The sequence below is a fragment of the Amphiura filiformis genome, chromosome 3 (assembly GCF_039555335.1).
Source record: "Amphiura filiformis chromosome 3, Afil_fr2py, whole genome shotgun sequence".
NCBI classification, from domain to species: domain Eukaryota; kingdom Metazoa; phylum Echinodermata; class Ophiuroidea; order Amphilepidida; family Amphiuridae; genus Amphiura; species Amphiura filiformis.
The window spans coordinates 52,100,065-52,115,289 of NC_092630.1; the positions used below are offsets into that span (position 1 = coordinate 52,100,065).

The 15,225-nt window shown below is 37.7% G+C and overlaps 1 protein-coding gene across 1 annotated transcript in view; it reads right to left on the minus strand.

Moving 5' to 3' along the window:
• Positions 1–600: 600 nt before the first annotated feature.
• LOC140148697 (general transcription factor 3C polypeptide 1-like) overlaps positions 601–15,225 on the minus strand; it is a 54,188-nt gene continuing 39,563 nt past the window's right edge. The window contains exons 30-37 of the mRNA XM_072170739.1: positions 13,616–13,747; positions 13,043–13,199; positions 11,620–11,696; positions 10,171–11,177; positions 6,338–6,524; positions 3,725–4,194; positions 2,685–2,877; positions 601–1,759 (exon numbers count right to left, since the gene is read on the minus strand). Coding sequence (XP_072026840.1) covers positions 1,589–1,759; positions 2,685–2,877; positions 3,725–4,194; positions 6,338–6,524; positions 10,171–11,177; positions 11,620–11,696; positions 13,043–13,199; positions 13,616–13,747 — 2,394 coding nt within the window. The 3' untranslated portion in view covers positions 601–1,588. The remainder of the gene's footprint in view (positions 1,760–2,684; positions 2,878–3,724; positions 4,195–6,337; positions 6,525–10,170; positions 11,178–11,619; positions 11,697–13,042; positions 13,200–13,615; positions 13,748–15,225) is intronic.

Consider the following 15,225-nt stretch of genomic DNA (forward strand, 5'->3'; position numbering starts at 1 on the left):
GATGGAATCTATGGATTATAGAATCAGGAAATATAAGTGAGTGTTCATAAATACTTTGGTGGGGGGGGGTAGAAAAGTTGGAATTGGAGTGTTTTTGATCACCTTAAAAAGGGTGGATGTTTTATCCCCCTTTTTATGGTCTAAACTTTTATTGATCCCCCCTGCATATCCTAAAAAAGAAACCAAAAATATATGCAATAAATAAAGCTAAAAATTACCGTTTGGAGTTGGGCCTAGGCCTATAACTCATTGGAGTCATAGTGTTACACCCAAATTATTTTTGATCCCCTTCCCCATATTTTCCAACCCCCACCAAAGTATTTATGAACACTCCCTAAGTATGATTGCATCAAAGAAACTTTGACGTAAATTTCAACAACACGGGTGGGTATCTGGTGTTTTTCAAAGCCTAGTACTAGATCACCAACAATTAATTAATTCATTTATAATTAATTACTGAATTCAGACTGCTTGGCAGCATTAATATTGATTGCAGCCAAGATATTCATCAAAGAGGATGTATATCTGGTTTTCAAGATATGGTTTCCAGATTAATGACACAAGTAATAAATGCAATCATACTTTGCAGAAAATTATAAAAACCAGACCCTGCCAAAAGTGTTGATTCTTTTAAATTATCTGACACAAGCTATGAATCTCAGATGCAAGACTTGAGCTTAATTCTCATCAACATGCCTGTTCATTAATAGCCAACCAACACTATAACTTGCCCAAATATTTTCATCAAGAGCATGATCGTTCAAGCATTGATTGAGTGAGTGCAATTGCCAATGTCTTACACCTCCAGACTTGAGCAACATAATTACACCACAAAATTCTTTTGAAATCAGGTAATGGCGAAGTGATTTTCGAAATAATAATTACGATCGATTGCAACTCTCAATTTAAAACAGGCAAGTGCCAAATATAATCCCTATTTATGTAAATGTCACATTTGTTAACTTTCTAAAAAATAAACCCTGTTCAATGTTTTCCAAGATGAGTTCTAGTAATATAACAGTATCTGGCTGGATCACTTCTACACATCACCAGTAAAATATACATTTCCCCTATTCAGTATTCCTAAACACATTCCACCATGTCCACAGGCTGCAAAGGAGGTAATAATAAATATTGGTGTACCAGTACCTCATAACTGCTTAAATTGCACATGTGCTCCATAAGCTTGGATTATTATAATATTTTGCTGTAAACCTTTGACGAGGGTGTATTAAGTCAGAGCTAACAACGCGTTCATTCATAAATGTCCACTATGCAACAGTGGATTGCCTCAGCAGCCAATCAGAGACAAGTTTGTTTCAACACAGTAAATGTGCAATGTATGCTTAAAATACGCTCTCGTCAAAAGTTTACAGAAAAAGATTGTAGTGTATGCTTGTTTATGAACGAGATGTAATGCAATTGAGCCATCAATGTAGAAAATGCTTCATGCGCAACCCTTTGTATTGTTCAAGCTTTCAAAGGCACGCCGATTGTCCAAGGTACACCAGTTTTGTCTCCAAATGTGACAATCCAACATGTCACTGAGATTTCCTATAGAGTTACTCAAGTGGCTTTACACCTTTCATCACGTTGGTTTAGGTTGACTTACTTCAGCGAATGTTGCCAGGCAGTGTGCAGTAGGTTGATAATAGTATGTTCTGTCTGTATCATCTGCCTGCATAGGTGTCATGAATATAGATGTGGGTTTCATCTTCTGTACTTTGTGTTTGGTAATGCACCCAATGTCCTTCAGCATCTATACCAAGCAAATGAAAAAATATATAGTAAGTGCACCTATATATAACTTGCTATATTAAATTATCTAGTTTGTTACTTGATCAGATGTGTGTGTAGTATCATAAAGAAATGATGGTGTTCAAAATTGGAAAAGAAAGTTACATGAAGAGGCTAATGCTAGTATACACGATCTGGTCCATGGGGGGCCAAAGGAGGCATTTTTGAAAATTGAGTTAATGTAATTATTACATTATACATACAATAGGCTAGTATTTACTGAAAACACCAAAGGTCTAGTATACTTGGTTCTAAAGTTATGAAGTTTTTTGATGTCTATTTTCTTATGTATTTTATTGTTTTTAATCCATATTTTTACCTTTATCTCAGTTTCAAATTTGCCGCCTTTGGCCCCCATGGACCAGATCGTGTCACATATAGAGGGTATGCAATACGACGTCACTCATAACAGAGTCATCTTCATTTAAATAAAATTCTGTCCTCCATAAGGTACCACGGGAAAATTCGCATAATAATACAATAAAACGTGTGATAGGTATGAATGGTTGTGGAATCGATCTAGAGACTTGTCCCTCTGTCATCTTAATTTATCTTAGAACTGTCCTCCAGCTGGCTGCCATTTCAATTGTTATACCGTTCTGGTTGGTTTATTGCATACACTCTATATATTATATTGCTCTATAGAATTAAGATTAATAATATGCAGTCAATTCAGAACACTCTCAATGCAAAGGTGCAATATCACTTTTCTATATCTTTGTACATGGAAGAAAAGGAGAATCCTGAAATCAAGAACAATCCTTAGAAATCAGATGGACGCAACTGGTCATGCCCTCATTACCATCTCATTTATTTTGTGCATATGCATGCACCACTTAATCATTTAATATGTTTAAGACATGTAACTCAGTCAAGGCCACACTTACTTTGAGCAATTCCATGCATTCAACTGGGTGCAAGATATCTTTGAAGTTTTCAAATACCATCTGCTCTTTAACACCTGGCCTGGTGACGATATAAAATATGACATGCTGAAGATATTTCAATAATTCACTGTCACACTGGTAGCCTTCAATGCTCCGCCATGGTCTCCCCACAAAGGTGACTGCAGTTCCAGCACTATTAAAAGAGCAATCAACATCATAATTACACCTTGTTTTTAGATCAAGCTTGACTTGCCACATTCATATGCGACTGACCTTGTATCCTAGGTTGTAAGTGGACCAAAGTTTATTTATCTTTGTGCTTTTGCTTTTTTGTACTGCAAATATTGATCCTTATTTTACTGATACATAATAATTTCCAGGATTTCATGCAAAAAACTTGCACTGTGTTCACAATCCATCCGATAAATTGGGCTACTACTGATGCTGTTTTTAATAATCAGTGTTGCGTCAAATGCGTGAGCGTACTTCGCAGAAGCTCTGACCTTAGCGACAATCTGCCTAGTAACAACATTGCATAGCGTGATTGGTTATTCTTTTCCAACCTATGCGTAGTATACAGCTTGAATGATGCTTGTGGATGCACTCTTTGCTTTCAAATTATATGTGTCGTATCCGAGAATTAAATGTAGCAACAGTAGCAACATTAAGATAGCATATAACATACCAACAATTTTGAATGAATTTTGAACAATCCTCAAGAGAAAAATAAGCCCATCTTCCAGCATTCATTTCTATCACCACAACTTGTATAAAATCAAGTTGATAGATGCAATACTGTGTCACATGTAAAGATTAGTAAGTCACAGTATCCACTCTTCTGACAGGACAGAGTTGCACACCTCCGCAACTTGACAGTCTGCTTTAATCTTTAATAGGCTCCAATAATACACGTCATCCCACACCCATGGACCAGTGTTCATTTCTACCACTTCTACCCTTTAAACAATGATGTTCTTATAACTGTCCTCCTTCACTATTTCAGACCTCGCCTAGATACAAGAAAAAGACACATTCCTTACCATTCAGTTGGAGACTGTGATCGTTTCCTCTTCCCAAACACCTGCACTTCTTCTTCTATTTCAACATCTTCTTTGTCTGGTTCACTAACTGCTGCTTCTTCTTTGCTCACATTCTCTTTACTCTTTGGACTTTTCTTCTTCTCGTTAGATTCATCTTCATCATCGCTGATGACCATGCATTCGACATCCTGGTCTTCGCTGATGTCGATCACTGGTGGGTCAGGCAATGGTGGATCAGTCACTGGTGGGTCAGCCAATGGTGGATCATCAGTCAATGGAGGATCAGTCAATGGTGGATCACCGGCCAATGGTGGATCATCAGTCAATGGTGGATCCATTCTCTGTTTCTTGGTTTGATGAGGGAATGTCTCATCTAGACTTGTTGGATCTAGTCTTGTTGAATGTATCAGCCAAGGTGAGGCATTTTGGGCTGCCACAAATCGCAACACATCAAAACCAACTTCCAACACCTTACATGAGACAAAATAAAGTAGCACAGAATTTTGGATTTATGACTTAACATGTTTAACATCATATTGAATCTAAGCATGGAGATATAACAAATTCAATTAACATACTATCCTATTTGAAATTCTTTCAAACATCTCACTTTCAAAGTAAGGAAATCAGTGACAATTGTGAACCAGGACCTTGACTCACAACACTTGTACTTTTAAATTGATCTCGTATGTCAAATACCAATATTTTATTCACTGCTTTTCAAGTTCAGTTTAAGTATATTCTTCACACATCACCTCATCCCCCAAATTCACCTTTAAAATGTATCCATTTAAATGTACCTTAAGTGATTGAATAACATATTACTTTAACAATTGATTTTTATTCGGGTGCGCCGTCAGATATCACATTACCGGTGCAGCTGGTCAATGTGTGAAAACTACAGTACTGGTGCAGCCAGTCACCAGTGGCGATGCCGTGGCCGCCCCAACCCGGGGTGGGGGCTGAAGAAAATTCAATTTTGCCGCCCTTCCTCACCAGCCCGAAAAGGTTGACCCAATTTTTTCTCGGTCATTTGAAAAAGTGAAGAGGAAAAAAAAATAAAATAAGGGTTTCAGGCCATGTATAGTACCATTTTTTCAAAAATTTTTATGCTTTATCAAATTTTTCCGCCCTTTTTTATTTACTAAATTCTTTTTGCCGCCCTCTTCGCTTTTTTTGCCGCCCTGTTTTTGCTGCCCTTCTTCTTCCGCCGCCCTTCATTTTGGCCCCCTGTTTTTTACCCGAGGAGCTGGCGCCCCAAAGCCCCCCAAAATACGCAAGCATGGTCACTGTGTGAAATTGGTCAAGCTTTCGTCAGATCAGTCCTGATGAAGTCAGAGCCACATCTGAAGAAAGCTTGACCAATTTGACACAGTAATTGGCTGCACCAGTACTGTAGTTTTCACACATTGACCGGCTGTACCGGTAATGTGATATCCGACAGCGCACCCGAAAAAAAAAAATCAATTGTTATGGAATCCTGTCGTGAAAGCCCATCTACTCACTAACATATTACTTACAAGCCGACGACGAATGTCGGCTTGTTCTGTCTCTTCCCAATTCTTTCTTCTTCTTTCTTTCTTTCTTCTGGCAACCGCAATCAACTGCATGTAGCTCCGCAAAGGATTGACAGATTTCAACCAAACTTGACCCAAAAGACCACTGGGCTAGGCCAAACCTTTCATTTGACTTTGACCTTGCTGTGACCTTTGACCTAGCTATAATGGTCAAAAATGTGATTTCACAAAAAATGCTACTCCTTCCACAAATTTCATGCGATGAGGACATGGTTATATCATGTGACTCAACTTTAGTCGGTGTCTATAGGGTATGCTCAGATAAGGGGTCAAAGGTCATTAAGGGGTCATTTCGGTCAAAGTCTAAAAATATTCAAAAAATCACTGTCTTTACAAATTACATAGCAGAGAGTCGCCATTAGCACACATGCATTGCTACTAGCCAGGGTCTTTAGGATGCCTACAGTTTTGGGGTCAAAGGTCATTAAGGGGTTAATTCCAGTCAAAAACCAAAATTATCAAAAATGTTCAAAAATTTTTATCTCAAAATGTAAACAGACCAGAATAATATAACCAACATACATGAATTAGTGTTCCCTGATGTATGCATGGTATTTTTATTTTGGGGGTCAAAGGTCATTAAGGGGTCACTTCCTGTTTTTAGCTGAATAAATTCAAGAATTTTTATCTCAAGAACTGAACATGTTAGAATTTTTAAATTAAAATTTGAACAATGTATTTTGTCGGTGTACATAAGGTTTTTTTTCCATTGAGGTCAAAGGTCATTAAGGGGGTCAAAAGGTCAATCAAAAATTTTTTAAAAATCGAAATCCATGTATAAGTTCCGATTAAGCTGAAATTCACCAGGAATATTTCTTATGACATCCTAAGCACAATGCAAGAGCATTTGACCCCATCCGTAACCCAGGGGTCAAGTTATAGGGGTCAAATTGCGGCTTGTATTCAGCGTCTGTTGACTCTAGTTTCTTCTCTAGACTTCAGCTTTGCTACTATAGATCTTGAAAAATGGTCGGTTTGATACTTTACAAGTTACAAAACTACACATTTATGATGCACTTGCATTCATCTTACTTACAAGTTGTTCCTGAACAAGAATATGCACGCATTCCCTTATTGTCTTTTGTGATGCGTTTGGTAAAAGAGCAGCACACTGTTGTCTGAAATCTGTCTCAGCTACGATGCCCATGAAGTCAGTATCATCGATACAGGTGTACAATGTTCGTAACGCATCAAGATCTTCCTTTCTCCACTTCAAACTAAGTCTGTGGGTGTTGGAGAGAAGATTATTATATTTTTACCAGTGTCTCTTTCATTTTATCAATCTCAGGCACTTAAAAAATCTACCGTATCTGGGAAGATTTGCACTAAGGACCATCGATATATCAATAATAATTAATAAATCAACTATCCAATAATATTGATATCACCAATATGACTTTCTGAAGAAAATCCGATTTATCCAATTTACCTATAATGATAAAAATTATCAAAATCAAGAAAAAAGGACCATGCTGAAATTGAGCAATTGTTGTAGGTCGTGTGATGATATCGTACTACTGGGGTGCCAAGGAGAAAGGCTTTCCATGCCAGCATGAATAGATGAATGTAGAAGACATTCAGTAAAATTGAGAGAAAAATCAAGTTATAGATTTTTATCGATATTGAGTGGCCAATATATTGATTTTTAAAAATACCGACATTGACGGTCCTTAACACTAACCCACTTGTGGAATATATACCAAAAGGGAGCACTTGTACAATGCAGTACTCTACACCTGCCATACACACTTGATTATTTTGTGACAGGTGCTACATACATGGAATAAGTGCAGTGTTACCTAGCCACCAAAAGATTTATGATTTATTATATTTATAAATCATAGTACAGTTTTCGCTAAAACCACTAATCACTCCAATTATCCCCTGCTGATCCCTTGTTGATAGAGCTGTCTTTCAACAGGGTGTGAAATATGTGCCAACAGGTTCCATAATAAGATTATTACATAACATTTGTCTATCAGTTGGTTTATCCACTGTGGTTTATCACTGAGGTGTGTCTGGCTAGCTGGGAGTGAAATTGGCCAAAGGAATTGAACTTGGTTTTATATCCTTTTTTTATAGCAAAATCCAATATAACTACCGTAAATGTTCGCCTAATGGCGCTATGGGCTCCCTTGACATAACTGGAATTTTAGACACAAACTAAAAAGTGCACTCCCATAAAAATCCCACCAGCAAATAAGGGCACATCTATAATAAATTACTGAGTTTTTCGAGTTGGTAAGGCTAAAAACTTCTACATTTTACATTATTTCGAAAACGGATTTTTTGCTATGAGAGTAAAGTTGTCCGCACCCCAATAAAACGTCCAATTTTGTTTTTGTTTACGTTAAGGGTGTCAAATTATGTTAATTAGTTTCAAAGGCACTAGCAGGGCACTTGCATGCTAAATTTCATACACTAATGCACAAATCAATTGTAGTCCTGGCCCCCGGGGCCACTAATGCACAAATCAATTGTAGTCCCGGCCCCATCAATTGTAGTCCCGGCCCCGGGGGGCACTAATGCACAAATCAATTGTAGTCCCGTGGATAGTGGGGACCTACCCGGGGATGTAATTTTGGAAACTGTTACAAACATGCTACAGTCCCCCTTGCCCCGGCACCATGTTCTAAGTCCCCGCGAGTGTTTCACCCGCATACGACCCGGCACAATTGTGAGTAGGCCTACTTTTCTATTACGTCTCGGGTACACTCCCGGGGTAGATTCCGGCCTGTTTGAGAGGCTTTACATCCCCGTACACTCCCCATTACATCCTGGCCAAGTCACCGCTCGGACCCTGCTATTGCCAGGCCCCTTACGTCCCGGGTACACTCCCGGGGTAGATCCCGGCCTGTTTGAGAGGCATTACATCCCCGTACAGAAATTGGGCTGTTACATCCCCGGCCAAGTCCGCGCTCGGACCCCGCTATTGCCAGGCCCCTGGGGGCCGGGACTACAATTGATTTGTGCATAATGTTGACATAGCCTGAAATAGGCCTTCTCTCATGCCATCGGTGTGAGGATATCATGCCTGTAGTCTGAATTAACCATATTAACTTGGCCCTATTATTATTATACCTCAGGCATTCAATATCATTTTTGCAGATCCAGACTCAGGGTTGCCATATTCATCATTTTTGCAGATCCAGACTCAGGGTTGCCAAAATTTTCAGTCAGAATCATAGGTAAAATCACCCAATTTTTTCAGATCCAGACTCAGGTTTGTAAAATCACCCAATTTTTATTTTCATAAACTATTGGCTTCTGGCAATATACAAATTGTGGAAAACATTTCAAAATTCACCTCATTGGGCTACCAAATTGTGGTTTCAAATGTACACATTGTGGATAACATTTTAAAAGTCACCTAATTGGGCTACCAAATTATGGCTTTGGCAACCCTGTCAAGACTATGAACATCTCATTTACACCTATTTTGACACATCTTGGAGATCAATAATGACTGTCAACAAGGGTCAATGTCCTTTTTGGATGTTGGAGTCTCCAAATTGTCCTTCTTGGATGTCAAGACTCATGTGTCATCTCATAATACCTAAACCAACCAATGGCTATAAAATATTGATCTGCCATACACACACCTTGAACATGTACATGTAACCTAATTGTTCTGCCATATACAATGTATACACATATTTAACATGTACATGTATGTGACCCAATGACTTTGTATCTCTCATTTGCATAATGCATGTAATGATATTGGTCTCAGCTGGATGATATTGACTTATTCTTGAGGGGCTCTTGAGGACTTTTCTTTAAGTTCAACTTTTCACAAGTTTGAATGCAAATTTTGAGCTTTTTTCTCAACTTTTCATGAGTAATTTCATCTTCTCATGATAAGTGACATCTACACCTATGAAGACTTTGATTGCACCTTTTCGAGCTATTTCTCAGCAAAGATGCTTGGGCAGCGTCTCTAAAGATGGTATGATGGCATGCAGCCATTTTAAGCTAATGAATTCCATGTACATGAATGAATAATAGGCATAGGCCTGTCTGCCTTATGGAAATTCTATGTGATCAAGATATATTGTACATGCATTGTACGTAACTCTGCAACTTTATGTATATCATTGATAATTGTGTCAGAAATGTGAATAAAGGCTGTGTTCATAATTTACTTTAAAAACAATCCCCCTCGCTATTGTGATTTCTAAAGGATAATCTCACTTACGAAACTAATCACAATCAAAAACATTTACACACCCAACATATCACTACAATTCACCAACCGCCGAAAGGCTGTGACCGCCAAAGATTGTGACCGCGAAGCACGGGTGACCGCTAGTACTCTTAATTCTTGTTGGGATTTTTAGAGGAGGGAGCTCTCTATTTGTACATGAAATTTACCCCAAGGCAAAGGAGCCCGGGTGCGCCATTAGGTGAATGTGTTGATCCTCTCCTAATTCCTTAACTGATGTGAAACCAGAAGTGATCAAAATTTACATCACTGTTCTTTCAAGAGTAAATAATATATGCAATTAATAATAATACATGCAATTTATTAAGTGCCTTATATTGCACGCATCCACAAGACCATTTACATGGTAAACAAAAATTCTAAAAATACAATAAATTTTAAGCTACGGTAAAACTAACTGAATTTAAGAGCATGAAAAATAGCACTTTTTAGTCAAATATGCACTTGTAAAATAACAAGTTACAACAGATTAATTTGTCATTTCAAAACCCCTCCTTCCCTCACAACTATATTCAATCATTATGGTTCACTGGTCTATTGGGTTTGTAAATGTCTACACAAACATGGAAATGCTCACTTAGAACATTCTATCAATGTGACACATGAATATGTTAAGATACTGATAATTCCAATCCACTACTCACCCACTGATCATGGCATCTACATCTGACCACATAGTATTCACAATACATGTAGTATCTTTGCCCAAGATCTGTCGAGTCCTTTCACTGCACCTCTCAAATCCTTTAAACCGTCCATCATCATGCCAAAACATGTCCCACAACAATGTCTGCTGCTCTGTACAGTCACTAGTTCTTGTTTCCATGCTTTGGTCATCTGCTTTTCGTAAAGTGACTGTGCAGGCATTAACAAGCGTGTTGTCCTGTATGTTCTTTCCTAGCGTCTCCCGTGTGCTGGGAGTATAATGCCCTTGTAATACTAACCACCTGGAGAGAGATACCTGACTTCCCTTTATATTATACTTTGAACCGGATACTGGTTTATTCTCAGCCATATCAGTTACATCTGACTGACTGGTGTCTGTCTTCACAGTCTCTTTGTCATTATTATCCTCATTTGTTGTAGTTCTTTGTGTTTGTGATGTGGTGGCACACTCCTCATCACCATCCTTTGCCTGCCTAGTAGCAACTTCATCAATCTCATCTTGAGGCAACGTTCTATGATAAACTGAATAACTGTGATCACTTAATACTGATACAACTGGCGTGTCATTCTCTACAGAGGGTTCTTTCTCACTTGGCTTGGTAGACTCATCTACAATCTTCTGTGTCAGCTTTATAGTTTCTGCTATTACAGGAGTTCTTTGTTTCTGAATGCTCACCAGTTGCTCTATGTCAGATTGGCTTTCTTTGGCTGCCATATGTGGCTTGTTAGACTCCTCTACAATCATCTGTGTTGGCTTGATTGTTTCTGCTATTACAGGAGTTCTTTGTTTCTGAATGCTCATCAGTTGCTCTATGTCAGATTGGCTCTCTTTGGGTGGCTTATTGTGCTTGGCAGTAGATCCACTATCAGCTTCCTCATCAGAGTCAGAGTCTGAATCCAAATTCTTAGCAGTCAAGTCTCCTTCATCTAGGAGATTGAGGTCAATCTTTATGATCTGATCAGGGAGTGTGATGTCCAAAATTACCTGAAAGAAAAACAACCCAGTTGTTAGAGTAGAGTAGATTAGATTAGATTAGAGTAGAGTAGAGTAGAGTAGAGCAGAATTGAGTAGAGTAGAATCAAGTAGAGTAGAGTAGTGCAGAGCAGAGCAGAGCAGGGCAGGGCAGAGCAGAGCAGAGTAGAAATAGAAAGTGAAGGATTAAATTTGCTCTGTATGACTTTACAAAGATCAGCCCTAACCCTGCCAAAATGGGGCACTCCAATAAAGACTAGCAAAACAAATTCTAATTTCAGACATAAATGAAGTAAGAGATGAAATCAAAACTCGGCTGGCAGCTGACCGCCAGTTGCATCCGGTTCTGTCCAGTTTCTTTTGTTCTAAACAATGGAAACAGGATGGAACCGGGCAGAACCGGTGGTCAACCGCCGGTCAAGTTTTGATTTGATCCCTAACTACTGCCATGTACCTTGTCTGCTGCCATTAGGGATAACACACCAGCACAGTCGCCCCCATTGATCTCTGTTGGTAAAACCAATGAATCACCTGTATAGGGAAACAAAGCAAGAACTTTCAATGGAAAAGTTGTCAAGTTTTTAATTGCAATGGCCACTTACCAGATATTAGAGTGCAATTTATCACTGCTACAGTGCTTTTTAAGTAGTGCAAACTTTTGTAGCCCTGGATGGTTGACTTAATTTTTTAGAATGTTCTTCTTTTGATTTCATGATGTGGTGCATTCTTATAATTTTTCCATCAGCTCTTACCAGACTACTGATACTGAAAGGTATGTTGCTCTGTAATAGGGTTTAGGCTATTCTATGTTAAAAATGTTGTTGCGAGGTCTTTTTGCAATCCCAGCATGGGTTCTTGGAAAGCACTTTTGTATTCGGCAAACCGGGAGACTGCTGAAAAACCTTGCTGAAAACTGTAAATGACAATATGATCTATGTGGCATGTCAGAATGATTTTCCTCATTCTAAAGTCTAAACTTTTAACTGTAAATGTGTAGGGTCTCCATAAATCAAGATATGCAGAAAAAGTTTTCAACTCAAAATCTCAGAATACCCCATTAAGTATTCATAAATAGTTTGATGGATAAAATGGTCCAATCGTTTCATAAATATATATGTTTTCAAACATACTTAAATATATGAATGAAAGTGTCATACGAGCTGTTGATACCACAACTTTCAAACAAATAAGTTTTTGATCCACAGGTTTTATTTGAGGATAATTATGACCTACATTTACTTGGAATTAAGTTTTTGCACTTAGGTACTTCTTCCACTACAGTCCTCAATAGCTGTGAGTACTTCTGATTAACCCTAACCCTAACCCTACCCGTGGCTTTTTGCTATCGGAAGGAAAGAAAAAACAAAAAAGGAGTGAAGGTGAAGAAAGAAGTCACTTGGTACCCCCGGGATTTGAACCCGGGACCCCTCGCATGCCACACACACAATCACCGACCTGTAGCTACAGAGGTTAGGCTGCCCAGGGCAGCAATTCCCTGGATATATATGACTTAGGCTGATTGCGCCATCAAGTCATGTGGAATATATGCACGCAGAGTGGTTTTAATAGTGAGCTTTAGTGAGACTTAATTGGGTTAGGGTTAATACATAATGTAATGTTTGAAATGTACATTATTATCACCAAAATTCAAGATGAAACAAAGCATTTACCGATACAAAGATATCTAATACTGATACTTGCTTAAAACATGCAACACATTTCCCATTGTTTTCAATACAGTCTTTGTTAAGTTATGCAATCTACACACGCACACACAAAACCCACCCTCCCCCTCACATATCCAGAAAATTGACAGCTGGATAACCAAGGTAGCACTGTATATAGAGCTACTAGAGCTCCAAAATGTCTTGTCATACCTGCTGCACGAAGCTTTGCCATAAACTCGTGCATCTCTCCTACGAGAGGTTCTGGCATTGGTGTCACAAATCTGTCTTTATAAGAATTGGATAGCTGGATGCTGATTGGTGCAACAGGGATTATTCTCTTGTGGTTCCAAGCAACGGTAGGTTTTCTCTGAAGACAAGAACAAATAGAATATAGCAATAAATGATACTGGACTCTTGTCATTATTTTACTTTAAAATTTTTGTTTTTGCTGAGCAGCAAAGTACCCCATCACAGTGTCTTCATTCAGCGCTGGATATGACTCACCATAGGGAGTACACTAGTATGTAGACAGGCGGTTGTCCGTATACTGGGGATGCAACTGTGTAAATTTACTGAATGGCACTCTCAACTTGAGATAAGACACAGTATCAATAAACCACTAGGCCTTACCTCAGCATACTTAACATATTTCTCATCAGCTCATAAAATAAACCTTCACAACCACATTCTAAAAAGTTTTATGCATGGAAACTGTGACAACCAGGAGTGATTGTTTAAAAAAATAGAGTTAAAGTCAGTAAATCTTGGTTGAGAAACACTTACATATCTATTACAGAAACCCATCTTTCTGAAATGTATGAAGACACTGCCAAGAAGATCCTGATTATATTGCTCATACGTCTTGTACACTAGTTGGTTATTGTACAGGTCAGAGTGCCGAGATGCCAGCGAACTCTAAAATAATAAAATATTAATGACAAAACAATTTCAGAAAACAATGAGCAACTTGGTTAGTCTACATTTACTTGTATTCTTTACTTTTATTGACTTGCTGTTTGCACTTGATTTTCCCACAAGTGGTACAAATTCCTAATATGGGGGCAAATTTCACCACTGACTGCAAATTCTCAACAGCTTGCTGCTAAATATGGCAAAAGGGAGGGTACGTAAACATTTTGTGCACCATTTAAAAAAATACACAGAACAGTAGGCCTATAAGAATTGAATTTTAATTATAATAACTCATTCATGCAAGTACAGTCATTGGAGAGTTAATTTTGAGATCATAAATAGATTAAAGGAACATTTTGTGATTCTAGCAACCCCTTTTTACTGTATGTTTCAAAATATCCACAAAAAAGCTTATTTCCAAACTGTCAGTTCATTCAGCAATTGAATTTGCAAGTTCATATTACATGTATTTCCATTTCCCATAACCAACCAATTCTGCAAGAAAGGTTACACATACAAACATTGTGTAGTCCTAAATTTCTGATAGTATAAGAATCTCAATATTTTTGGAGTAAGGGAGGGGGTGTGAGGCTGCAGATCACAGAGTGCCCCTATAATTAATTACACTGGCTTCTTTAAAATATAAATTGGTAAATAATGCTACTGATTTTGCAACTGTTTCATTGCATTTATAGTTGCCATGTGATTCACTTTATCCTTTAGCCCAGGGTTGATGATTTTTTTAAATTTTTTTTTAAAATAAAAAAAATCAGATTTTTTAAATTTAAATCGGATTTTTTTTTATTTAAATCAATTTTTTGGATTTTTTTAATTCCAAGAACTGCTATACCCCATAATAAATTCAAAAGAGACCAGTGGAATGCTAGACATATGTGCAATCCTATCAGGAATTTACAGAAATTCAAAACATGCTTTTATATGTGAAACTTTTATATGTGAAAATTTCAAAGAAAATATTTGGCAAAAATCATGGGGGAAAACCTGTTGAATTCTGCACCTTGAAGATGAATTTTTAGCAATTGATAAAGTGACATCATAGAGGTATTTTAATTGTATCCAAAAGTTGTAGAAACATCAGGAATGAAGTAAAGCTGTCAATTTAAGAAAGAAATTAACTTACATATTTATCAATGATTTAAATCGGCGTGATTTAAACAATTGCAACAACCCTGCCTTAGCCCCAAAGTCATCAATCATTGATATTCAGTTATTTAAAGTCACACGATCATGAATATTCAATTATTGCCATACTATTATTGAAAATCACATATCTCTAGCATGCTTAGTTGCAGAGTTATGATATTTCAAAATGCCTTTTTTCTTCTTCTGTTTTAACTTGATTTCTGTTTCATTTTAGTGCCTGTATTTTTCAAATTCAAAACTTTCCATTGTTGTCCAAGAGGTCAGTTAATTCCAGGGCTTACTTTCTTAAATTTGTGTCCAAAATATAATTGTTTAAT